General features: G+C 41.3%; 1 protein-coding gene across 11 annotated transcripts in view; it reads right to left on the bottom strand.

The window, feature by feature from the left end:
* The window catches only part of akap11 (A kinase (PRKA) anchor protein 11), a 97,645-nt gene that overhangs the window by 29,791 nt on the left and 41,396 nt on the right, over window positions 1-26,458 (bottom strand). For 6 of the 11 annotated variants that reach the window (XR_012981933.1, XM_076264199.1, XM_076264194.1 and 3 more), the window contains exons 1-2: window positions 25,896-26,012; window positions 7,051-7,170 (exon numbers count right to left, since the gene is read on the bottom strand). Coding sequence is in view for 8 of the 11 variants with exons in the window: in XM_076264199.1 (XP_076120314.1) it covers window positions 7,051-7,113 (63 nt within the window). In the remaining 3 variants the exon portion in view is untranslated. Of the gene's footprint in view, window positions 1-7,050; window positions 7,171-7,407; window positions 8,545-25,441; window positions 25,823-25,895; window positions 26,013-26,458 lie in introns of those variants that run through there. The other 5 variants (XM_076264191.1, XM_076264192.1, XM_076264193.1 and 2 more) reach the window with 5 other exon arrangements.

A 26,458-nucleotide genomic window follows, 5' to 3' on the forward strand; every position in this document is an offset into this window, starting at 1 on the left:
ATTTTATCCTGTAATATATATATATATATATATATATATATATATATATATATATATATATACATACATATATATATATATATATACATACATATATATATATATATATATATATATATATATACATACACAATTAATTTTTTTCCTTTTCATATGCATGAACATTTTGCTTTAGTAACGCTAATTGCATTTCATTTAATTAAGGCACCTGTTAAGAAAATACTCAAACTACTTGTACGTAAGCTTTAATAGCCAAATCTAGCAGGTAAGGGAAGTTTAAGTTGATAACGTGAAAGTGAAAGTTAGACATTAGAAAGGCCCGCGAAAGTTAAGGTTGCTTCTAACTGTACAAAGAAGCAAAACTGGTGCTCTGAATACCGATTCTGTTGTCTTTGAACGAGTCTCTTACTGACGCATATAACCGCAATTTGGATTAACACCTGCTTTTACAAGCCGGAAATATTTCACCGCAAAAAAGACATGCGCTTTCATGGGCAGTTTTTATTTTCTTGTTGTTGGTGACACATTTGACACGTACCAAAACATATCGATGTGCCTGTGCATGGCATTTTGGAAGATAGATGCGTTCTCATTAGAGTTAATACAGGTCACCAAATGTAAACGTTAAAAATGTACATGAAAAAAAAAAGAAAAAATCTGATTTGAAGCATGCCGCATGTAATGTGAACGTAGCCTTAGTGACAGGACTAAAAGCATGTCTTACACTCTGTGTAAACACATCCAACACACAATCCATCAGAATGTAGTTTGGTGTTCTGTAGATTGAACATGCAAGGTGTTCCTGGAAGGTTGATTAGATTGGGATCAGGGAATGAGTGCTGGTTGGAATGAAACTAAGGTCCCAGTGGGCAGTATGTTCCAGTTTGTGCCACACTTCCCATACCTATGTCATAATTCAACAAATGTTGCCTACTATCAAGGTAATAACTAATTTGCCACAAATGTAGCAGGCTTAGTTATTAAGTTTGCAGGAAGTTATTGGTTGTAGGAAAGGAACAAATAATGATTATATAAAATGTAAAAAAAACATCAGTTGCTAAAGAAATCCATTCTGGACTGTATCAACTACAAACCTACTAACACCACCCCTCTTACCACAGACACCTCCTTGGCTGATGACCTGAACCACTTCATTGGCTGCTTTGACAGGGATAACAAGGAGGTGGCCATCAAGGCTGTGGTCTCTGCTGAGCATCAGCCCCTCACACCCTCCCCCACCGACGTGTGTGCGGCACTGAGCAGGACTAGTCGACTTCAGTTCAGCATTCAACACCATCATCCCCTCCAAACTGATCACCAAACTCAGGGAACTGGGCATCAGTACCTCCTTCTGTACCTGGATTCTGGACTTCCTAACCAACAGACCACAGATTGTTAGGTTAGATAACCACACCTCCTCAACCCTCACCCTGAACACCGGTATACCAAAGGGCTGTGTGCTGAGCCATCTACTCCCTCTTCACCTACGACTGCACACCTGTACATGGCTCTAACATCATTATAAAGTTTGCAGACGACATAATGGTAATTGGTCTCATCAGCAACAGTGATGAGACGGCCTACAGGGAGGAGGTCCAGCACCTAACAACATGGTACACCGACAACAACCTGGCTCTCAACACCATGAAGATCAAAGAGTTCATTGTGGACTACAGGAAGTCAAAAGCTGGCACACACGCCCCCATCCTCATCAATGGTACGGAGGTGGAGTGTGTCACCAGCATCAAAATTCTGGGTGTCCACATCTCTGAGGACCTCTCTTGGACCCTCAACACCTCTACCCTGATCAAGAAGGCTCACCAGTGTCTCTTCTTCCTGAGGAGACTAAAGAAGGTCCACCTGTCTCTTCAGATCCTGTGAACTTCTATCGCTGCACCATCGAGAGCATCCTCACCAACTGTGTCACAGTATGGTACAGCAACTGCTCTGCCTCTGACCGGAAAGCACTGCAGAGGGTGGTGAAAACTGCACAAAACATCACCATTTCCTCACTCCCCTCCATCGAGGCCATTCAGGGCAAGTGATGCTTGCGTAAGGCACACAGTATTAAGACTGTTCTCAGCCCAACCATAGACTGTTCACCTCACTCCCTTCGGGGAGGTGTTACAGCTCTCTCTGCACCCAGACCAGCAGGTTCAGAGGAAGCTTCTTCTAACCCTGCACCTCAGTGACAACCAACCAACCAACGACCCCCCCCACCCCCCGTAACCAACCACCCCACCACCCCCCCACACACTAACAAGGACATCACCCCAATGTGTCTGTAGACAGCATAAGGAGGAGAGAGCCGGTTAGGAAACATCTAAACATTTAAGCAGCCTCTTAGGGATAAGTCGGACAGGGCAATAGCCATAACTAAAGCATTGGGGAAAAGATATGCAGCCGTACATCGTGATTGAGGGTGAACGATTTCGTCAGCTGATGAAAGTACTCGAGCCGCGGTATAATATTCCCTCCCGCCGACACTTCGGCACCACTGTAATTCCAAAACTGTATGACGAGACATGAGGAGAAATTGTCACAGCCCATGTAGCTCTCAGTTTCCTCGCGGTGACCGCTCACTACATTACTTCGGAGTGGGAAAAGAGAAGCTGTGTTTTGCAAACACGCCCCATTTACGAAAGTCATACCAGTGAGCATCTCTGAAGAAGCCTAAAGAATACAGGCTTAGCATCTAAGTTTTACTTTCATCCTTCATATGAAGCATATTCAAATTGTTCACGTTTGTCTTTGCTCTCCTTAGCACACTCTCATGTTTCCGCAAAATGTGTCTTCTTAGATTCCAAAATGAATCTTTACTCACTGAACCAGTATCACCACATGGTCTACATTGTATCTAGTTGTTTTGTAGGAATAATACACTTGTATGACATATCAGTTTCCTTTCTAAAATATTTAGCAAACTCCATCCCCACTCACTAGCTCTGATCTGTCGTTTACAATCGCTCATCCACTCGTCACTTTGTGTCAGAAATTAGCGGAGGATAAACTCGCCCTTATGCATCTGTCGTTCTCAAGGCAAGCGGGCTCTTATTACACACGGCATCTGGTCAGAATTTTAAAGAAATCTGTCCGACAAACTTAAGAATATGTTTAATGTTTAATGTTTAAAATAAATGGTGCATATTTTGCAGAAAAATTAATGTCTCCTTGTTCATGCCCTTTAGTCAATGGTTAGGCTACTAATAGGGCAGCCATGGCCTACTGGTTAGCACTCTGGACTTGTAACCGGAGGGTTGCCGGTTCGAGCCCCGACCAGTGAGCCACGGCTGAAGTGCCCTTGAGCAAGGCACCTAACCCCTCACTGCTCCCCGGGCACCGCTGTTGATGCAGGCAGCTCACTGCGCTGGGATTAGTGCGTGCTTCACCTCACTGTGTGTACACTGTGTGCTGCGTGTGTTTCACTAATTCACGGATTGGGTTAAATGCAGAGACCAAATTTCCCTCACGGGATCAAAAGAGTATATACTTACTTACTTAATCAATTCTAATTTACTTTTGAGTATTATAATTGCCACCCACTGACCTTTCTTGGTATAGCTGTAGTATCTGTAGTCTCAGTATGCTATGCAAGCAATAAGTATGCAGGTAAGTCAGTGACTAGTTAAAAGCAGGGACGGATTAATGAACAGGCCTACCAGGGTCCCAGGAACTCTGGTGCTCTATACAAAGATGCTACTGTAATATAGGCTTGTATTGGGTTTGTACATCTCATGTCTGAATGATGTCCATTTATATCCACAAAAATCACCAGAATCTATAATCTAAGGTAATATTATCAAAATCTTCTGCCAGGGGAGCACACCCCTGGATCCCGCTTGACAATTATGTTGATCAGGGAATATATCTTGGTTTAGGGGCCCGCTTACCTCCCAGGGAAAAAAGTTCAGGCTCAGGATTTTTTTCTACTATCACCACTGTATTTATCTCTATGGCTCTGCTGCCGGTGAGTGTCAGTAGGTCAGCATAGTCCATATTAAGATGTTAAGACTGCTCCTTTAAAACAATTCCCAATCTAGCTTAGTCTGTAGACCTAACTGTTGATTATTAACTGGGGTGCTATTAAATCATGAATATGAAAACTGGCATGTTTTTATGGTCTTGGTCTCGACTCGGTCTCGACTCCTAAAGGACACGGTCTCGACTCGGACTTGCTTCCTCAAAGACTCGGTCTTGACTCGGACTCGACTGTATTTGAAAACCAACGGACTCGGTCTCGACCCTTCAAAAACTCGGTCTTGACTCTGACTCGGCATAGGCGGTTTCGTCCCCATCACTAGTCCCAGGTACATCTGTGCCAAGTAAGCGTGTTTTCTCAATGGCAGGGGATATAGTCACTGCAAGTAGGTCTCGCCTCTTGCCAGAAAATATGGACAAACTGATATTCTTGCAGAAGAATATGAAAATAAAGTGAACAGAGGAGTGTTGTTTTTAAACAGTCAAGACCATTGGGTCCTTGGTTACCTGTCTGACCAAGGCCCTTCGTCCCGGATTACTGAGTTTGGCTGAGCGGCCAGATCTAGCAAGACTGTTGGTTGTTCCAAACTTTTCCATTTGGGAATGATGGAGAATACCGTGCTCTTGGGCACTTTCAATGCTGCAGAAATGTTATTGTATCCTTCCCCAGATTTGTGGCTTCACACAACCCTGTCTTGCAGGTCTACAGACAATTCTCTCGACCCTCATGGCTTGGTTTTCACTCTGACAAACACAATCACTGTATATGCCTAGGCCTACATTAAATTAGTGTTCAAAATCAGTCCATGGGATCGGGGAAGTGGGGTTGGTTGGAGCAGCAAAGCTCGTCCAGGGTGGGCACAGATGACTTCCAGGATGGGCCAGGCCCCCCAAAGCCCCCCCCACGACACAGGGACTGTGTAATGGGCATGCAGTACAAACTTTTAACGGTCCAGTCACACCAAGAACATGTCAGAGGCCATCTACACTATGTCGGATACAAACGCCCTCCTTTCCAAATTAGACCATCGGATCAGCGTATCCGAAGAGGAGCAATTTGGATCCGCTGGAGACCCCGAACTCATTTTGCTCCGTAGCCGTATCAGACGAATGTGGACTGCGTGTCTGTAGTGTGTTGCGGAACCATCTGAAAAGAAATGACGTACAACCCCATGTTCCCTTCCCTGATTCGTTGTGCTCGTTTCACGTGATTATGGCCATGCTGCTTTGTTTTCGTGAGAAGTGGCCTTTTATTCATTCTTTTATTTATTCATTTGACAGCCATACAGTAAATGGCAACGGATTATAAGCAATTTAAAGACGCTAGACGATTATATAGCCTAACTGTGTAGGCTATGTGACAAATAAATCCCTCTTGATCATTAGAAGCACTGTGTAGGCTATGGTCTATAATGTCCATCACACAAGGTAAGCTATTTTATTCGTTTGTCGTTAGTCGACAAATCTACCTGGCATTCTGTGTAAACTATGCCTATTCCACTGCAATATCGACCAATAGGCGCATGTAAAGTAACGAAAAACGTAGGCTATCTAAATGGCTAAGTTGATTTTGTTGTTGTTCTTTAAACAATGACTGAAAAAAACTCATCTAGCCTGCTGGAAACCGTGGCTGTTGACATGCAAACAAGCACCTACGACGGAGTGTGGGAGCTGACAGTAATATGTTCGTGCAGCGCAGTCACATAAAATTCGCAATCAACCCAATTATACAGATTATAATACTATGCAATGACCTAGCTGGCTGACTGGGGTAGGCTACATTGTATAGGCTACTGCCAAGTCACAACATGCTCACCGAGAAGCTAACTCATAGCCTAATTTTTAGTGTTTGTTTGTCGTTCGTCGACAAATACCTGCCATTATAATGTGAATTACTATAAAGTAGCATGTTGTCTTTTGCACCCAGGCAGTAACCTAAACTTGGCAAACATCCTATTTTCCTCCAGTTTTCAGATTTTATCTGGTTATTTATTCCCTTGCATCCATACTTATTGACTATGCGTTTGTCATGATTTTCAAGGATTTTTAAGGCTTCCCAAACTGATAGGCTACAGTGTTTGTGGACGCAGATCGGATTTGATCCGGAACTCCGTATCGAATCTGATTCGGTGTAGTGTAGTAGAGGCCTCAGTCTTCTACTTTTGAAGTTGTTAATGCCCAAACATGGCCTCGAATATAAGGCATTTCTGAAAGTGTAAAAATAATACAAAATCAAAGGTGAAAAAATTATGAAAACATAGGAATTTAACAAAAAAATATTACAGGTCTTAGTGTTGGGACCTAAATGGTAGAACTTTGAGCAAAATCTGAGATGGTGCATCAACCATTTTCCTGGATTTTGTCTGATTTGACGCACGGAATGACCCATATCATTTATTGTCTGAACTTTCCAAGAAATTTGGTAAAATCCAGAATTATGTGTATGGACACAGAAAATAAACACAGAAACACAGTCATTCATAAGAGCAGTGTATCCCAAACTTCTCTTGCAGCTATGTTGTTGTGCAGTGTTTTAAGTGTGATTGGCTATTACTTGCACACAAGTGTAACATTCTTTAGCCAATATAAATGGTATCAAGAAAGATGGACAAATGTGCAAAACAGCATATCAAATACTGTCAGATTTAGAAGCAATTTGGCTAAATGTGATCTCAATAGCCTACAATAGCTGGGTAAATTGTTAATGATTATTAAGGGCAAAGAAAAAAAAAACTTGGGCTCTGTTCTGAATTGCTGCCTCGCTGCCTTATCAGACAGCTAGCTCACTAGACATAACTTTCGAGATATTTTATAAGACAGTTGGGTTCGAACACTCTTTTAAGATAGCGATAATGTGTGGCGTCAACATTCTAGATATGGATTTTTTCCCTGCGGCACATCTGTACAACGCTCACGACACACTAGTGTGCCGCAGCACACAGTTTGGGAAACACTGCATCAGAGATAACTCATTATTCCAATACATTATATAATTTCATTATAATAACTGTCTCAAAAGAATGCAGTAAAGAATTAAATAAACAAAGAATTTCAATCGTTAAAAGAAGATACCTCTTTCCTGATGGTGGCACGACTTTTCAATGGAATCCCTTTGATCCTAGCATAGGCATCCATGGTGAGGAAAGGATGTTGCTAGGGATCTTACAGGACCTCTATTTTGATGAGAGGAAGCTATCAAGGCAAATCAGGACACAACTCAATTTCAATTTCATACCAGATAAATCATTACACAAGACTAATATTATGCCATTCAAGTAAGAATTCCTAAGCGACATAGGCCATGTTGATGCTTGGCTGCTCAACGCTACTTCATTGCAGAGATGTAGTTCAGTATCAAACTAATCAGTCATTGCAAAAGTATTCAGGCAAACACAAACACATGCCTATAGGCTACTTCACATTTCTTACCTCTCTTACAGTGAACTTGAGCAAGGTAGCCTATTTGCCGATATTATCTCCGCTTTTCTTGCACACCAACAAAACATCTGTGGTGGAGCAGGATACAGGCTACCACTTAGAGAGTGAGCTGAGCAGCAGGGACGTTACCAGATTGTGGTTATGATCTAAAATGTTATCTGGTCCTTACATCAGGTGTTTTTTTATGAAATACCATCATCTGGATAGGCTAATTAGAAAAAAAGTTTAAAGGTAAACTATGCAGTATTGGCAATATCCTTACTGTGTTCTGGGGTTTTGCTTCTTTTTCGCTGGCTTTGTCATGACGAATGTCTGAGAAACTCCATCGCTACCTTTTTCTAGCCGGTGCCTGGCGTGTATGTGTATTTGAATGCAGTAAAGCAATTCGTTACACTCGTTATATTTCCTGACACTGAGGCCGTCGGCCCGCCGGCCAACAGTTGCAAGGGTGTTTTTTCCGCTCACAGGCGCTAGGGGGAAGCGAGACGGCCACCATTCAACCCGAAAAAAGTCATATAACCATTCCAATGACTCTGAAGCTGTTAAATGAAGGTAAATTAAACGAAAAAACTTGCATATTAAGCTAAAAAACCTGCATAGTGTGCCTTTCATTTGTTGTGTAAATAAGCTGTGTCCCCTCTGATGGGATATTTTTTGTATCCAATTTGGTGTGTGTGCATGTACATTTGAGACAGAGAGGAGGTAGAAATCTCACGTTAGCCTACAAACACAATTCTGCGGCTATTTTTATGGATATAACTTGCGGTCTAGTGATTTTGACCCGACCCCCAAGATTATCTATACATTCTATCCGCACCTGCCCGAACCACGGGTCACATGCGGGCAGTGTTGGGGAGTAACGGAATACATGTACCGGTGTTACGTATTCAGAATACAAATTATGAGTAACTGTATTCCGTTACAGTTACAATTTAAATAGTTGGTATTTAGAATTACATTGTTGAAATCAATGGATTACATGACGATACCTCTCTGTTTCATAAGTTTATTCACTCTCTAAATAAATTAAGGCAACTCCATTTCCCAGAAGCTCCTGAAAGCAATCTATGATGAAATTGTTTCCATGTTTAAATCCAAGCCCCGCCGTCTTGCACTAGGCCTATGGACGCGTCATCGCGGAGACCCTGAAATGACACAGCAATTTTTCTCCACAAGTAAGTGGAGGTCCTGTTCCTCACTGATCATGGTTCCTGATGTCTGTTCAAAGGATATTTTCCCAAGTATTAATAGATCAGGCTACTTCGGCCAATCGGTTTCACAGTTTGCTAATCAATAAACAAAGCCTAGTTCACTTGTTGATTTAGACCTACAATAAAACCTATCTTTAAAATAGGCACTGCAAGTTTTTTTATTCTAACTTAAAATAGCTTTATGGCTTATTTTTTTTTTCTAATTAGATTTACATTTACGTTTTAAAATGAATTATGGTGCAGCCTCTGAAGAATTATTCTTGCGAGTAGCATATTTTAACGTGCGTTTTTTGATTGTCATTACGCGATTACGTTAATTTTGAGAGCACTGATATAAAGTAGCATATGTTTACATTTGCACGTCATTTGCGTTCCACCTGTCATATGCGCCCCTCACTTGTAGGCCTACTGGGCTGATGCCACCGAAAAATCTCACAGGCACACCTTATTTATAATTTCTGGCTACGCCCTTAAAGTAGGCTAGCCTATTTTTTTGGTTTGTTTTAATTAGCCTAGTCGCCTGCTGTAGTTTTAGTGGTCACCTTGCTATTTTATAGTTATATAGTATATCAGGTAGCTTAGTTGACTTTACATTCTCCTATGTGGGCCTAACACTTCAGCCATTTGGAACAGAAGAACACACCAGAATAGGCCTGTTTAGTAAGCAGGATTTGATGGCCGCATTCCTACACTTATAAAATGCAATTCAATGCGGAAGTAATCCAAGTATTCAGAATACGTTACTCAGATTGAGTAACGTAACGGAATACATTACAAATTACATTTTTGGGCATGTATTCTGTATTCTGTAACGGAATACGTTTTGAAAGTAACCTTCCCAACACTGCATGCGGGTCGCGTGCGGGTCACATGACGGCCCGTCATCACTAATGCACTCGCATGTGATGCTTGTGTCAAATGCATATTATAACTGATGTGTCAGGGCTGTACAGTCATACATGCTACCATATCAGTCGATGTGCGATGGATGATCTAACAACGTAGCACCAGTGCGATACAGTTTTGCGTATGGCAATACAATGCATGCTTGTGAAACTGACAGGGAGGCTACACCAGGAATGTAACTTAGTGTTCCATTCGCGTAGCGTCTGCTGCAACAATTATCTTCTAAAAACTATTTTTACGCAATGCGAATGGAGCGCTTCAGTTGTGCTCCTGGTGTAGCCTCCCTCTGAGACACTTGTTTGTTTGTTTTGAAGTGTGTGTAGGCTATGCTTCTGTGAGAGGGGAATCGATGTAGGCTACTTTGATTTCAACTTGGTAGTTGTAGTCTAGGAGAATAAAATGCGTGTCCACTTGTGTGTAGGCCTAGTATCCAAACAATCCAACTCCAAATCAAACAGCATCTTGCGAATTATTCCAGCAAATCGAGCAAATTACTATGTTTAGCCCTAAAGCGAATATATCTTCCGGCCAAGCCGAGGTGCATTCAGATTAGGCAAGCACCCCGCGTAGTGTTCAAGAATCTTTTACTTTTTTAGAGCGGGAGATGAGTAAATGGGCATTGAACAAATAAAGTTGGCTTACTCAAGCAAGCAGTAAAGCTAATAACCAGATATACACCAATTTTGAGTGGAAATATATTTGTATTAATATATTTTGGCAAGTAAGTTTTAAACTGCTGCAACAAAATTCCCTGATATTCCATGACTTTGCACAAAAAATGATAAAATTCCCTGACTTTCCATGTCTGGAATAGACTTTCCAAAATGCCATGATATTCCAGAAATTCCATGACCCGTGGGAACCCTGAAATTGAAAAAGGAATGTCTAGCGGGAGTATGGGCCTGTGAAAGGTTCGAGAAATACCTGGTAGGCATGGAGAAATTCAGACTGATCACAGACCATAAGTCACTGGTGTCACTGATAAATAGTAAATGTGCAGTACCAGTGAGGTGTCAAAGACTCTTGATGCAGCTCATGCGATTTAACGCGAAAGCTGAATATGCACCGGGAAAGACACTGGTCATCGCAGCCCCATCAAGAACAGAGACAACACAACAGAGGCAATCATTGCTTGCCATGTGAATGCAGTGGCTCACAACTGACCGATTTCACAACACAAGCTGGACATGAACCAGGACAGCCACACAAGAGTATGAGCTGCTCCAAAAAGTTCAGAAGCTGATCAGAGATGGATGGCCCATCTGAGTAGACATATCACAGACAGTGTGAGAGAATATTGCACAACGAAAGACTCTGTCGTGTGTGAAGGCCTCATCACAATATGTTGTCGCATCATAATTCCACAATCCATGAGACAAGAAATATTAGACCGCATACATGAGGGACACCAAAGCATGTCAAAATGCAGGAAACGTGCACATGAAACAGTGTGGTGGCCAAGAATATCAGCGGATATCAAGCACAAATTGACACATGCCGCTTCTGCCAGACTAACAGGCGCACGCAGGGAAAAGAGCCGTTACAATCAACTCCTCTGCCGGAGAGACCTTGGTAAAAGATAGCCACTGACATCTGTGAGTATAAAGGAAAACAATTTGCGTTACCTAGAAATCTTACATTTAACATCAACCACAACAGACCAGGTTGTGAGGTCAATGAAAGTTCCATTTGCGAGATTTGGCATCCCTGAACAGATAGTCAGTGGCAACGGACCCCAATACACTAGTGAGGCTTGGAAAGACTTTTGCAGACAGTATGACAGAACATACATCCAGCCCGCACAACCCACAAGGAAATGCGCACGTGGAGCGTGCTATCCAGACAGCCAAACGCATTCTCAAGCAGGAAGATCCGTTATTGGCTCTAATGTGCTACATCGCCACACTCACAAGCTCCACTGGAGTGAGCCCTGCAGAAATGCTCATGGGTCGCAAGATCCAAACAACACTGCTGTCGCTCCAAAGGAACCTGGTTCCAAAGTGGCCAGACCAAGACATCATTCGGCACAGAGACGAGAAAGCAAAACAACAGGCGTTCTACTTCAATAAGAGACATGAAGTGAAGGACTTCTGCCAGGGGATCAGGTCCTATCAAAACTGGACGAGGAAAAGGCAAGGAAAGGGCCAGCAGTGGTCATTCAAGACAGCTGCACACCACGCTCCTACTAGGTGAAGTCACCAAGGTGAGGAGAGGTGAGAAAGAATAGGCGACATCTACAACTGGTACCACGGGGAGCAGAAAAGGAGAACACAGACACTGGCCAAACAGTCAAAGAGCCAACAGAAGAAACACCACAAGGCCTTGATCAAGGACTGAGTGACAATAATAAAGGGCCAACAGTAACACCAGAAGGACTGACAGTGACCAGGTTTTGTAAACCTGTGGTAAGGATGGACATTTAGTGTAAGAAGGTTGAATTCAGTTCAGTTTGTGTCAGTAAAACATTTTTGGAAGTAGTCATAAATGTCAGGGCTCTAGAATGTGACCAATTTGGTCGTAAATGCGACCAAAATTTTTAAGGGTGCGACTAAAATTTTCCCTGGGTCGCACTGGTGCACCTAACGTCATAAGGTTAAGCTCCTAGACTTTCCTCGCATCTGTTTTCCACAAACTAAGCATTTATCTCCTTTGACTAGTGGTGCATAGTGCACCAATACTACAAAATTATCACAATACCCTGAAATTAGAAACGACACAATACCTATTTTATTAGCAGGGCTCCAGACTAACTTTTTGCACTGGTTGCACTGGTGCGCCTAACTTTTTTTCTTAGGTGCACCAGCACAAAATTTAGGTGCACCCAAATTTTCAACCACATCGCATTTAACACCGCAGCAGGTTCACTTTTTTCCTTAATTACTGTCCTATATAGGTTGTCCTATGACTTATGATTTACAATTCTACAAGAAAAGTAACTTAATGAAGTGTTGGTGCTTTAAGTGCTTCACTGAGCTGAAATTTAAACTTAAAACATCTCAAGATGAATTAAATAAAAATAACAGTGAGTAAATTAACAGTGCACGTCTTTTGAGGGCTTCAAACTGCACATCTCATGGCTCAATGTCTTACATACTATCCTTCATGATCTTTAGGCCTTGGCTAAACCAGCTCGCCATGCTAGCATCTTCCATAGAAATGTATTTGAGCACAATTTAAAGAGATGTTCCAAGTAGCCTGGGGGATTTTTATGTGATTTTGCAATGATGATTGCAATAATCATTTGACAGCCCCACAATGCAATTTACTTTTTAATTTTAGTATTTTTAAATTTTCAATAAGAACATCACTATGGTTAATGCAGTAACAAAATGGTAGGCCTATTATTATAGGCTATTGCAATGACTTGCCATGCTCGATCTAAATGTGTCCATTCAATTCACCGTAGACAATGACCACAGTTATACATGCAGGGAATATTCGGGCTTTAAATGTAGCAGCGATATTCGGTTTGCACCAAATACCGGATTAAATTGATTGATGCCATCAGAATGGGTTTACACAACTCGTGCGCAAAATGAATATTGCTGTTGAAAACCGGGTTACTCCCTGCATGTAACTGCGGTCAATGACGCACTCCTTTTCGGCGATATCTGTATCTCTGTCATTCGGGAAGGCCTTGTATGCATTGTTTGCAATTTTAAGACGTCTTTTCATCTGCAAAGACTGGCACAAGTGCCATTTCTGTACGTCGGGTTTATGTTCAAACAATTTCTGGTGAATAATTATTTCGGACTGAACTTGGTGAAGGGAAGTTAGTTTCACTAGGCCTATCGTAGGCAACGATAAACTTGATCATCATCTCGGGCTCGTCTGATCGGTTTGCTGCTGCCAGCCGCCGAAAGGCAGTGGGGAGAGGGGACATTTATCTCGACCTATGTGACCACACTGTAATGCAACTACATCCACTGTTTATCTGACGGGTCTCTGACCTCTCTCTCTCTCCCCCTGTCTCTCTCTGCAGCACACGCATTTTCAAATTTACACACAGGCACTGGGCCACAGCCAATCAGAGGGGAGGTCCCGCCCTTCACTATCTGTGATTTGTTTAAACCACGATATTGGCCAAATATGTGTCTGTTATTGAACCAAAGGTAGAGTTTCAATGCGGACACTTTTTCCTCTCTCGAATAGCTGGTCGCACCGGTGCGACCTCTGATTTTTTTTAGTCGCACTTTTGAAAGATTAGGTCACATATGCGACCAAATTGGTCGCACTCTGGAGCCCTGATTAGGATTGATATATCCTACTTTTGAGAATGACAGTCGGTGCGCTTCCCGTAGCCTATCTTTTCTCCTCACACGCACGCAGCTTTTAACCTGCAGCTGTCGTGATCCGAGCGAGTAGCGATGTTGATTTGCTGACTTGCACTCAAGTTTGTGTTGCTATGGGATTTAGTTCAGGCTATGTCAGGCTATGGGATTTAGTTCATTTAGGCCTACTAAATGTAGGCTTAATGTCTATCATTAATGTAGTGATGACTTCAACAAAATCATAGAAATTCACATTGCAAGACACTTCTCTTCTATGATCCCATAAATATTTTCTTTGACTTGTAGGTTTTTTGAACATTTATGTTATCAAATGACATAGAAAACAATGAATTGCATCCATATATCCTTGGATGATGCACAACTACTGTATTTTCCTCTAGCCTAAAACCTTGAGAATGAAAGCTAATTACTTTGACGTTCTTCTTAAAGTGACAGGCACTCAATTAGACCTAAGCTTACACACCACCACTGTAATAACACTGAAGACAACTGTAATAGTTTAAAAAATCTATATGAAGTATTCAAATTACTAGCTTTGCTATTAGTAATTATGCAGATCATACATTATTAACAAAATATATAAAGTTTATGAATTCCAAAATATGAAATAGAAACATATGACAAGCTATCATTTTCCATGTGTCTGGAGGGTCGAGCAGAGACTAGGATCACAACTGATGTGAATGATCACAGTATTCAATATTACTGATGTCGTCAAGGTGGTGGAGGCCCCAAATCAAATCAATACTGTCATTCCTGGTCCATGCTCTGACAACAGCTCAGATACGGAATGTATATGGAGAGTGATAAAAAGGGGACCTTGAAATTGTGACGTTAAAGGTGCCGCAATGAAAAAATTGGGTGCACCTACATTTTGTGCTGGTGCACCTAAATAAAAAAGTTAGGTGCACCAGTGCAACCAATGCAAAAAGTTAGTCTGGATCCCTGAATGTAATAAATAAGAAGGGAAACAGTTACTTACACTCAGCAGTTTACAAGATGGAAAATGATTGTTTAGGATAATGTTGTTATATCCCCATTTGTTCCAAGGACATGGATAATTTGAGGGGGAGATGTCAAGACATTCTTATGTTAATTAGGTGTACATCTCAGTAACCAATCAAAGAGCAAGCTGCAAGGAAGCCAAGCCTCAACGAACAGGAATAGTTCAGAGAGTAAATGTATGGTGTATCCTACAACGTGTTTGCAGCGAGATAATAAAGAGACTCAAGTTGAAAGCAAATAAACTGTATTCACCAGCAGTATTATTTGACACACCACACACGGTTTTATAAATCAGAATATTTTTGTGCGTATGCAGATTGCAAGGTTTGGACATACGCAATGTTTTAGGACAGAATTTACAGAATTTTATAAATGAGGCCCCAGGTCAAGAGAATGTAGTGGAAGACCTGTCGTCACCCTCCACATTGTCTCTGGTTAAATGTAATGTTTTAACACTCTGTAAAGCGCCATTCATGTGTAATGTTTTGGCGCTCTATAAGTTAAATTAAATTTAAAATTGAAAATTAGTGATGGACCCCTGACATACATTTGATCCAGCTACTCCAGCTTGTCCTGCTACTCGACTATCTACTTGAGAGGACAGTGTCACTCCAGGAGCTACAGCTAGCCTTCAGCTAGGACTCAAGTGCTGTCACAGCGTTGCAGTTTCATCCACTTCAGGTGGCCCCTAGCCTCTAGAATTTCAGACAGCCCGATGCTCTACAACAGTGGTTTTCAAAGTGGGAGGCGGGGCCCCGAGGGGGTGCCAGGGGGGCCGCAGCAAGTTGGAAGGAAAAATAAAAGCAAAATATACCTATTACTATGAGGGTTGTTCTACAATACCATTATAGTAATTTGTTGCATATCTGAACATTTTCCATGATCATGACAGGGAATAATAGTAGAGTGATAGCTCTCAGCAGAAAGCCCCAAATGCAATTTTTACACACTGTATGCTCCATTGCGAAGTGCTTGTGTCTAAAATAATTATTAAGATTAGCTTAATTAGGGCCCGAGCACCGAAGGGCGCAAGGCCCTATTGTTTTTGTAAGGATTATTATTCTGTATTATTAGGGCCCGAGCACCGCAGGGCGCAAGGCCCTATTGTTTTTGTAAGGATTATTATTATTAGGGCCCGAGCACCGAAGGGCGCAAGGCCCTATTGTTTTTGTAAGGATTATTATTATTATTATTATTGTTATTTCACTTTTTTGCTTTCCTGTTTTTGAGGTGGTTAACATGGTCGAAACCTCTTGAAATTTGGCACACACGTCAGGTGTCATGCATCGCAGTTAGGTACAAGAGCTTGACCCCGGGCGTGGCCCAGGGACTTGCTAGCGCCTCCTTAGGTGACTGATCTCGTGGTTGGCAAATATTTTGAGGTGGTTAACATAGTCGAAAACGCATGAAATTTAACACACACATCAAGTGGTACAGTGAATAGACAGGGATAAAAGCTTGGCACCGGGCGTTGCCCAGGAACTCCATAGCGCCCCCTTACGTCACAGTGACTTGTGGTTGGCATATAGTTTTAGATACACACACCAAATTTGGTGGGTGTATGTAACTCCCAAAAACAAACAACTTTTGTATTAACATGCCATTAGCCACGCCCACAGGAAGTGAGGTAATTGAGATTTTGTGCGTTATGGACATGATCAATTTTAACGTACTCCTCCTAGACGGTTGCTCCGATTCATGTCAAAGTTGGTATACATGATGCCGAGATGTTCCTGATTATAAATTGTGAAGTTAGTTTTTTTTGATATGTTGTAATTTGACGAAATGGCGCAATTATTAATTTTAATACCCTTCCACATAAACAATAAATATGTCATAATTCACCATGCATGGCTTGAAATGTTTTACATTTCACAGGTCATTGAAGACCATGTTAATGATAATATTCACATGCCCATAATGCATGTTTGGCATAGCGCCACCAACTGGCAACAGAAAGAATGACAATTATACTGATGTCACATGATCAATTTGAACATACTCCTCCTAGACGGTTTGTCAGATTCATTTGAAATTTGGCAAACATTATGCCAAGATGTCGCTGATGTTAAATTGTGAATGGATTTTGGAATGTTGTAATATATTTGATATGATTTTAATATCTCACCACATAAACAGGAAATGTGTCATAAATCACAGTGCATTGAATGAATGGTCTGAAACTTCTCAGGTTAATAGATATCATGATTATGATGATATCCAGACACCCAATGGGCCTGCCTGGCATAGCGCCACCACCTGGCCAAGCAGGAAATGTGCCAGAAATGGACAATGCCTTAAGTGATTGATCGATCTGAAACTTTATAAAATATCAGAAATCATTATTGTGATGAAATTCACATTCGTAATTCACAGGCCTAGCATAGCGCCACCATCTGGCCAAGCAGGAAATGTGCCAGAAATGCTCTATGCTTTGAATAAATGGTCTGAAACTTCTCATGTTAGTAAATATTATAATTATGATGATATCCAGACACCCAATGGGCCTGCCTGGTATAGCGCCACCACCTGGTCAAGCAGGAAATGTGCCAGGAAATGGACAATGCCTTAAGTGATTGATCTGAACGTTTACAAAAAATGTGGATATCATTATTGTGATGATATTCACATGTGTAATTTCCATGCCTAACATAGCGCCACCATCTGGCCAACCAAAAAGTGTATCAGAAATGTTCTTTGCTTAAAATGAATGGTCTGAAATTTCTCAGGTTAATATATATTATGATTATGATGACACCCAATGGGCCTGCCTTGCATTGCGCCCCCACCTGGCCAAGCAAGTACATGTGGCAGAAAATAAAATACAAAAACAAGTATCACACGCATCAAATATGTACATTTCACAAACGCACCACGTCGGTGCTTTGTTGGATTCCGACATGTCACGGGTTGCGGCCCGCAGGTGCTCGGGCCCGCCATTGCCGCTTGCGGCTATATTTATTATTATTATTGTTATTCCACTTTTTTGCTTTCCTGTTTTTGAGGTGGTTAACATGGTCGGAAATTCTTGAAATTTGGCACACACGTAAGGTGTCATGCATCGCAGTTAGGTACAAGAGCTTGACCCCGGGCGTGGCCCAGGGACTCGCTAGCGCCCCCTTAGGTGACTGATCGATCCCGTGGTTGGCAAATATTTTGAGGTGGTTAACATAATCGAAAACGCATGAAATTTAGCACACACATCAAGTGGTACAGTGAATAGACAGGGATAAAAGCTTGGCACCGGGCGTTGCCCAGGAACTCCATAGCGCCCCCTTATGTCACTGTGACTTGTGGTTGGCATATAGTTTTAGATGCACACACCAAATTTGGTGGGTGTATGTAACTCCCAAAAACAAACAACTTTTGTATTAACATGCCATTAGCCACGCCCACAGGAAGTGAGGTAATTGAGATTTTGTGCGTTGTGGACATGATCAATTTTAACGTACTCCTCCTAGACGGTTGATCCGATTCATGTCAAAGTTGGTGTACATGACGCCGAGATGTTCCTGATTATAAATTGTGAAGCTTTTTTTTTATATGTTGTAATTTGACGAAATGGCGAAATTATTAATTTTAATACCCTTCCACATAAACAATAAATTTGTCATAATTCACCATGCATGGCTTGAAATGTTTTAAATTTCACAGGTCATTGAAGACCATGTTAATGATAATATTCACATGCCCATAATGCATGTTTGGCATAGCTCCACCAACTGGCAACAGAAAGAATGACAATTATACTGATGTCACATGATCAATTTGAACATACTCCTCCTAGACAGTTTGTCAGATTCATTTGAAATTTGGCAAACATTATGCCAAGATGTCGCTTATGTTAAATTGTGAATGGATTTTGGAATGTTGTAATATATTTAATATGATTTTAATATCTCACCACATAAACAGGAAATGTGTCATAAATCACAGTGCATTGAATGAATGGTCTGAAACTTCTCAGGTTAATAGATATCATGATTATGATGATATCCAGACACCCAATGGGCCTGCCTGGCATAGCGCCACCACCTGGCCAAGCAGGAAATGTGCCAGAAATGGACAATGCCTTAAGTGATTGATCTGAAACTTTATAAAATATTGGATATCATTATTGTAATGATATTCACATGCGTAATTCACAGGCCTAGCATAGCGCCACCTTCTGGCCAAGCAGGAAATGTGCCAGAAATGCTCTATGCTTTCAATAAATGGTCTGAAACTTCTCAGGTTAATAGATATTATGATTATGATGATATCCAGACACCCAATGGGCCTGCCTGGCATAGCGCCACCACCTGGTCAAGCAGGAAATGTGCCAGAAATGGACAATGCCTTAAGTGATTGATCTGAAAGTTTACAGACATTTTGGATATCATTATTGTGAGGATATTCACATGTGTCATTTTCATGCCTAACATAGCGCCACCATCTGGCCAAACAAAAAGTGTATCAGAAATGTTCTTTGCTTAAAATGAATGGTCTGAAATTTCTCAGGTTAATATATATTAGGATTATGATGACACCCAATGGGCCTGCCTTGCATTACGCCCCCACCTGGCCAAGCGAGTAAATGTGGCATAAAATAAAATACAAAAACAAATAGCACACGCATCAAATATGTACATTTCACAAACGCACCACGTCGGTGCTTTGTTGGATTCCGACATGTCACGGGTTGCGGCCCGCAGGTGCTCGGGCCCGCCATTGCCGCTTGCGGCTATATTTATTATTATTATTGTTATTCCATTATTTTTTGCTTTCCTGTTTTTGAGGTGGTTAACATGGTCGAAACCTCTTGAAATTTGGCACACACGTCAGGTGTCATGCATCGCAGTTAGGTACAAGAGCTTGACCCCGGGCGTGGCCCAGGGACTCGCTAGCGCCCCCTTAGGTGACTGATCCCGTGGTTGGCAAATATTTTGAGGTGGTTAACATAATCGAAAACGCATGAAATTTAGCACACACATCAAGTGGTACAGTGAATAGACAGGGATAAAAGCTTGGCACCGGGCGTTGCCCAGGAACTCCATAGCGCCCCCTTACGTCACAGTGACTTGTGGTTGGCATATAGTTTTAGATACACACACCAAATTTGGTGGGTGTATGTAACTCCCAAAAACAAACAACTTTTGTATTAACATGCCATTAGCCACGCCCACAGGAAGTGAGGTAATTGAGATTTTGTGCGTTGTGGACATGATCAATTTTAACGTCCTCCTCCTAGACGGTTGATCCGATTCATGTCAAAGTTGGTATACATGACGCCGAGATGTTCCTGATTATAAATTGTGAAGCTTTTTTTTGATATGTTGTAATTTGCCGAAATGGCGAAATTATTAATTTTAATACCCTTCCACATAAACAATAAATGTGTCATAATTCACCATGCATGGCTTGAAATGTTTTAAATTTCACAGGTCATTGAAGACCATGTTAATGATAATATTCACATGCCCATAATGCATGTTTGGCATAGCGCCACCAACTGGCAACAGAAAGAATGACAATTATACTGATGTCACATGATCCATTTGAACATACTCCTCCTAGACGGTTTGTCAGATTCATTTGAAATTTGGCAAACATTATGCCAAGATGTCGCTGATGTTAAATTGTGAATGGATTTTTGAATGTTGTAATATATTTGATATGATTTTAATATCTCACCACATAAACAGGAAATGTGTCATAAATCACAGTGCATTGAATGAATGGTCTGAAACTTCTCAGGTTAATAGATATCATGATTATGATGATATCCAGACACCCAATGGGCCTGCCTGACATAGCGCCACCACCTGGCCAAGCAGGAAATGTGCCAGAAATGGACAATGCCTTAAGTCATTGATCTGAAACTTTATAAAATATCAGATATCATTATTGTGATGATATTCACATGTGTAATTTCCATGCCTAACATAGCGCCATCATCTGGCCAACCAAAAAGTGTATCAGAAATGTTCTTTGCTTAAAATGAATGGTCTGAAATTTCTCAGGTTAATATATATTATGATTATGATGACACTCAATGGGCCTGCCTTGCATTGCGCCCCCACCTGGCCAGGCAAGTACATGTGGCAGAAAATAAAATGCAAAAACACATAGCACACGCATCAAATATGTACATTTCACAAACGCACCACGTCGGTGCTTTGTTGGATTCCGACATGTCACAGGTTGCGGCCCGCAGGTGCTCGGGCCCGCCATTGCCGCTTGCGGCTATATTTAGGGCCCGAGCACCGAAGGGCGCAAGGCCCTATTGTTTTTGTAAGGATTATTATTATTAGGGCCCGAGCACCGAAGGGCGCAAGGCCCTATTGTTTTTGTAAGGATTATTAGGGCCCGAGCACCGAAGGGCGCAAGGCCCTATTGTTTTTGTAAGGATTATTATTATTATTATTATTATTATTATTATTTATTATTGTTATTCTACTTTTTTGCTTTCCTGTTTTTGAGGGAGTTAACATGGTCGAAAATTCTTGAAATTTGGCACACACGTCAGGTGTCACGCAACGCAGTTAGGTACAAGAGCTTGACCCCGGGCGTGGCCCAGGGACTCGCTAGCGCCCCCTTAGGTGACTGATCCCGTGGTTGGCAAATATTTTGAGGTGGTTAACGTAATCGAAAAGTCTTGAAATTTGGCACACACATCAGGTGTCACACAAAGCAGCTAGGTAAAAAAGCTTGGCCCCGCGCATGGCCCAGAGACTCGCTAGCGCCCCCTTACGCCCCCTTAGATGACTGATCCCGTGGTGAGCATATACTTTCAGCTACACACACCAAATTTGGTAGGTGTTTGTATCTCCCCAAGATGAACAACTTTCGAATGTACAATGCATTAGCCACGCCCAACAGGAAGTGAGGTATTTGGGATTTTGTGCAGACTAATATGTGATGAAATATGTGATGAATCATGATGCCAAAGGAGGTGCTTCCCATGGGTGAAAACGCATGAAATTTGGCACACACATCAAGTGATACAGTGAATAGACAGGGATAAAAGCTTGGCACCGGGCGTTGCCCAGGAACTCCATAGCGCCCCCTTATGTCACTGTGACTTGTGGTTGGCATATAGTTTTAGATACACACACCAAATTTGGTGGGTGTATGTAACTCCCAAAAACAAACAACTTTTGTATTAACATGCCATTAGCCACGCCCACAGGAAGTGAGGTAATTGCGATTTTGTGCATTGTGGACATGATCAATTTTAACGTACTCCTCCTAGACGGTTGATCCGATTCATGTCAAAGTTGGTATACATGACGCCGAGATGTTCCTGATTATAAATTGTGAAGCCTTTTTTTGATATGTTGTAATTTGACGAAATGGCGAAATTATTCATTTTAATACCCTTCCACATAAGCAATAAATGTGTCATAATTCACCATGCATGGCTTGAAATGTTTTAAATTTCACAGGTCATTGAAGACCATGTTTATGATAATATTTACATGCCCATAATTCATGTTTAGCATAGCGCCACCAACTGGCAACAGAAAGAATGACAATTACACTGATGTCATATGATCAATTTTAACATACTGCTCCTAGACGGTTTGTCAGATTCATGTGAAATTTGGCAAACATTATGCCAAGATGTCGCTGATGTTAAATTGTGAAGGGATTTTTGATATGTTATATATTTGATATGATTTTAATATCTCACCACATGAAAAGGAAATGTGTCATAAATCACAGTTCATTGAATGAATGGTCTGAAACTTCTCAGGTTAATAGATATCATGATTATGATGATATTCAGACACCCAATGGGCCTGCCTGGCATAGCGCCACCACCTGGCCAAGCAGGAAATGTGTCAGTAATGCTCTATGCTTTGAATAAATGGTCTGAAACTTCTCAGGTTAATAGATATTATGATTATGATGATATCCAGACACCCAATGGGCCTGCCTGGCATAGCGCCACCACCTGGTCAAGCAGGAAATGTGCCAGAAATGGACAATGCCTTAAGTGATTGATCTGAAAGTTTACACAAATTTTGGATATCATTATTGTGATGATATTCACATGTCTAATTTCCATGTCTAACATAGCGCCACCATCTGGCCAACCAAAAAGTGTATCAGAAATGTTCTTTGCTTAAAATGAATGGTCTGAAATTTCTCAGGTTAATATATATTATGATTATGATGACACCCAATGGGCATTGCATTGCGCCCCCACCTGGCCAAGCAAGTACATGTGGCAGAAAATAAAATACAAAAACAAATAGCACATGCATCAAATATGTACATTTCACAAATGAACCACGTCGGTGCTTTGTTGGATTCCGACATGTCACGGCTTGCGGCCCGCAGGTGCTCGGGCCCGCCATTGCCGCTTGCGGCTATATTTATTATTATTATTATTGAGTATTATTATTGTTATTCTACTTTTTTGCTTTCCTGTTTTTGAGGTGGTTAACATGGTCGAAAACTCTTGAAATTTGGCACACACGTCAGGTGTCACACATCCCAGTTAGGTACAAGAGCTTGACCCCGGGCGTGGCCCAGGGACTCGCTAGCGCCCCCTTATTTGACTGATCCCGTGGTTGGCAAATATTTTGAGGTGGTTAACATAATCGAAAAGTCTTGAAATTTGGCACACACATCTAGTGATACAGTGAATAGACAGGGATAAAAGCTTGGCACTAGGCGTTGCCCAGCAACTCCATAGCGCCCCCTTATGTCACTGTGACTTGTGGTTGGCATATAGTTTTAGATACACACACCAAATTTGGTAGGTGTATGTAACTCCCAAAAACAAACAACTTTTGTATTAACATGCCATTAGCCACGCCCACAGGAAGTGAGGTAATTGAGATTTTGTGCGTTGTGGACATGATCAATTTTAACGTACTCCTCCTAGACGGTTGATCCAATTCATGTCAAAGTTGGTATACATGACGCCGAGATGTTCCTGATGATAAATTGTGAAGCATTTTTTTGATATGTTGTAATTTGACAAAATGGCGAAATTATTAATTTTAATACCCTTCCACATAAACAATAAATGTGTCATAATTAACCATGCATGGCTTGAAATGTTTTAAATTTCACAGGTCATGGAAGACCATGTTAATGATAATATTCACATGCCCATAATGCATGTTTGGCATAGCGCCACCAACTGGCAACAGAAAGAATGACAATTATACTGATGTCATATGATCAATTTGAACATACTCCTCCTAGACGGTTTGTCAGATTCATTTGAAATTTGGCAAACATTATGCCAAGATGTCGCTGATGTTAAATTGTGAAGGTATTTTTGAATGTTGTAATATATTTGATATGATTTTAATATCTCACCACATAAACAGGAAATGTGTCATAAATCACAGTGCATTGAATGAATGGTCTGAAACTTCTCAGGTTAATAGATATTATGATTATGATGATATCCAGACACCCAATGGGCCTGCCGGACATAGCGCCACCACCTGGCCAAGTAGGAAATGTGCCAGAAATGGACAATGCCTTAAGTGATTGATCTGAACGTTTACAAAAAATTTGGATATCATTATTGTGATGATATTCACATGTGTAACTTCCATGCCTAACATAGCGCCACCATCTGGCCAACCAAAAAGTGTATCAGAAATTTTCTTTGCTTAAAATGAATGGTCTGAAATTTCTCAGGTTAATATATATTATGATTATGATGACACCCAATGGGCCTGGCTTGCATTGCGCCCCCACCTGGCCAAGCGAGTAAATGTGGCAGAAATGTGCTTTGTTGGATTCCGACATGTCACGGGTTGCGGCCCGCAGGTGCTCGGGCCCGCCATTGCCGCTTGCGGCTATATTTTATTTTTACATTTGCCGTAGTATTGTCGATGGGTTTAATAACACATCAAGGGGGTCCTTAGCCAGAACCTAGTGGTATTTGGGGGGCCTTGTCGTGGAAAAGTTTGGGAACCCCTGCTCTACAACAGCCTGTCTCTACAACATTAGCATTTTTACGACATCCCTGTGTGGTGTATTGAGCTGATGATGCTCTTCCAGTCGGCGTGGTTTTTCACATGTGTTGAATAACCAGCAATACATTTCCCTATCACACAGACACAACACTCGGACCTATGTTCGACCCACCTCTCGGCTTGGGTCGTGAAGTCAAGCCAGAAAATCCGGGTTAATCTTCAAATCAAGCATTCACTTGGTTCGAAAGGGGTTTAAAACGCTATGGGACAAATAGGCTACATTGCGATGAATCACAGATTCGAATAACAAAATAAAATTAAAAGAAGCACCACAACGTTATGTAGGCCAGGTTACCATCATGGTCCATACATATTGACCGTGCCATATCGCTGCACTGTGGCAACGATGAATAAATGCATAGGCCTACTTCACAGTCTCCCTACCAACCTGTTACGTTAACGTTACATGTACCGGTTCTAGGATAAATGATTGGCATCACTGACAACAATGAGCACGATTTCCCATCGCTCCGAACTGTACACAAATGTAACTTTGCGACGTAGATCTACGTTCATTCTAAACTATGCAGATATTTAGTGCGGCCTAGCAGCTGTCAGTTCTTAATGGCCTACTATAATTCTGAGGGTATAACGTTATCCTGGAGCCAATGCAACCTACCACACCAATTCCATCCAATGCACTTCTGGTCAGCGTTGGCCTTTTTGTCAACCGGGACAGCTGGAGATGACCAGGCTGGCTTTACCGTGGTGATATGAGTTGTTTTGTCCAATGTTTACGATTCTCAGAGTGAGAATATTAAGGTCACTATTAAGTCCCCCAAAATCCACAGTCAAAAAACGTTCCACACTGTAAAGCTTAATATAATTTCGTTTCGTCTGTTTGGTGGGTTTCGCTGCACTCTGCCCGTAAGACGCTGCAGTTAACATTAACGTTACCAGACGTTACCTAACCAGCCGACGTTAATGGAAGCTGCTGTTAGCTATTTCTAGCTAGCTGGCTAACGTACATTCCCTCTTGTACATTGGCCTAACGTCCACAACAAAAGCGATATATGTTTCAATTATTCGTGTAGTAAGAGACAATGCACAGCCAGTTGACCAGTCATTCTTACCGTAAACTGACAGACAGTGTTGCTTGCTTGGCCCCCGTGTCTGATCATTTCATCAAAACAAGACACATAGACTAAAGCAATCGAGTCATCGCAGTATGATGTTCATTGGGTTGAGACATTCTCTGGTTGAATCAACCACAGAGTTAATGATCGCACTAAGTCAACGTCACGATACGTCGACGATAGGGGCGTCACCTAGACCCTTTTTACTGTGGCACGCTGTGCCCCAGTAAATATAATAATAATAATAATAATAATAATAATAATAATAAAATTTATTTATATAGCACTTTTCACAAAGTGCTTTACAAACAAACAAAAAACAAACAATTGTAATAATAACAATAATGATAATAATAATAATAACAATAAAATTATAAATAAAAGGACAAACTACTGAACACAAACTTAACTCAATATAAGAAACAAAAGGAACAAAATATACAGTACAGTAGGCCTACCCAAGACAAAACAAACAACAAAACAAAAAAAAAAGACATAAGTGGAATCATAGACTGTATACAGTCTATGAGTGGAATCATTCACTAATTGGAAGGCATTTG

The sequence above is a fragment of the Alosa pseudoharengus genome, unplaced genomic scaffold (genome assembly GCF_046254945.1).
Source record: "Alosa pseudoharengus isolate Yale_2024_CS ecotype anadromous, Long Island Sound unplaced genomic scaffold, YU_APseudo_1.1 YU_APseudo_1.1_scf_3, whole genome shotgun sequence".
Classification (NCBI taxonomy): domain Eukaryota; kingdom Metazoa; phylum Chordata; class Actinopteri; order Clupeiformes; family Clupeidae; genus Alosa; species Alosa pseudoharengus.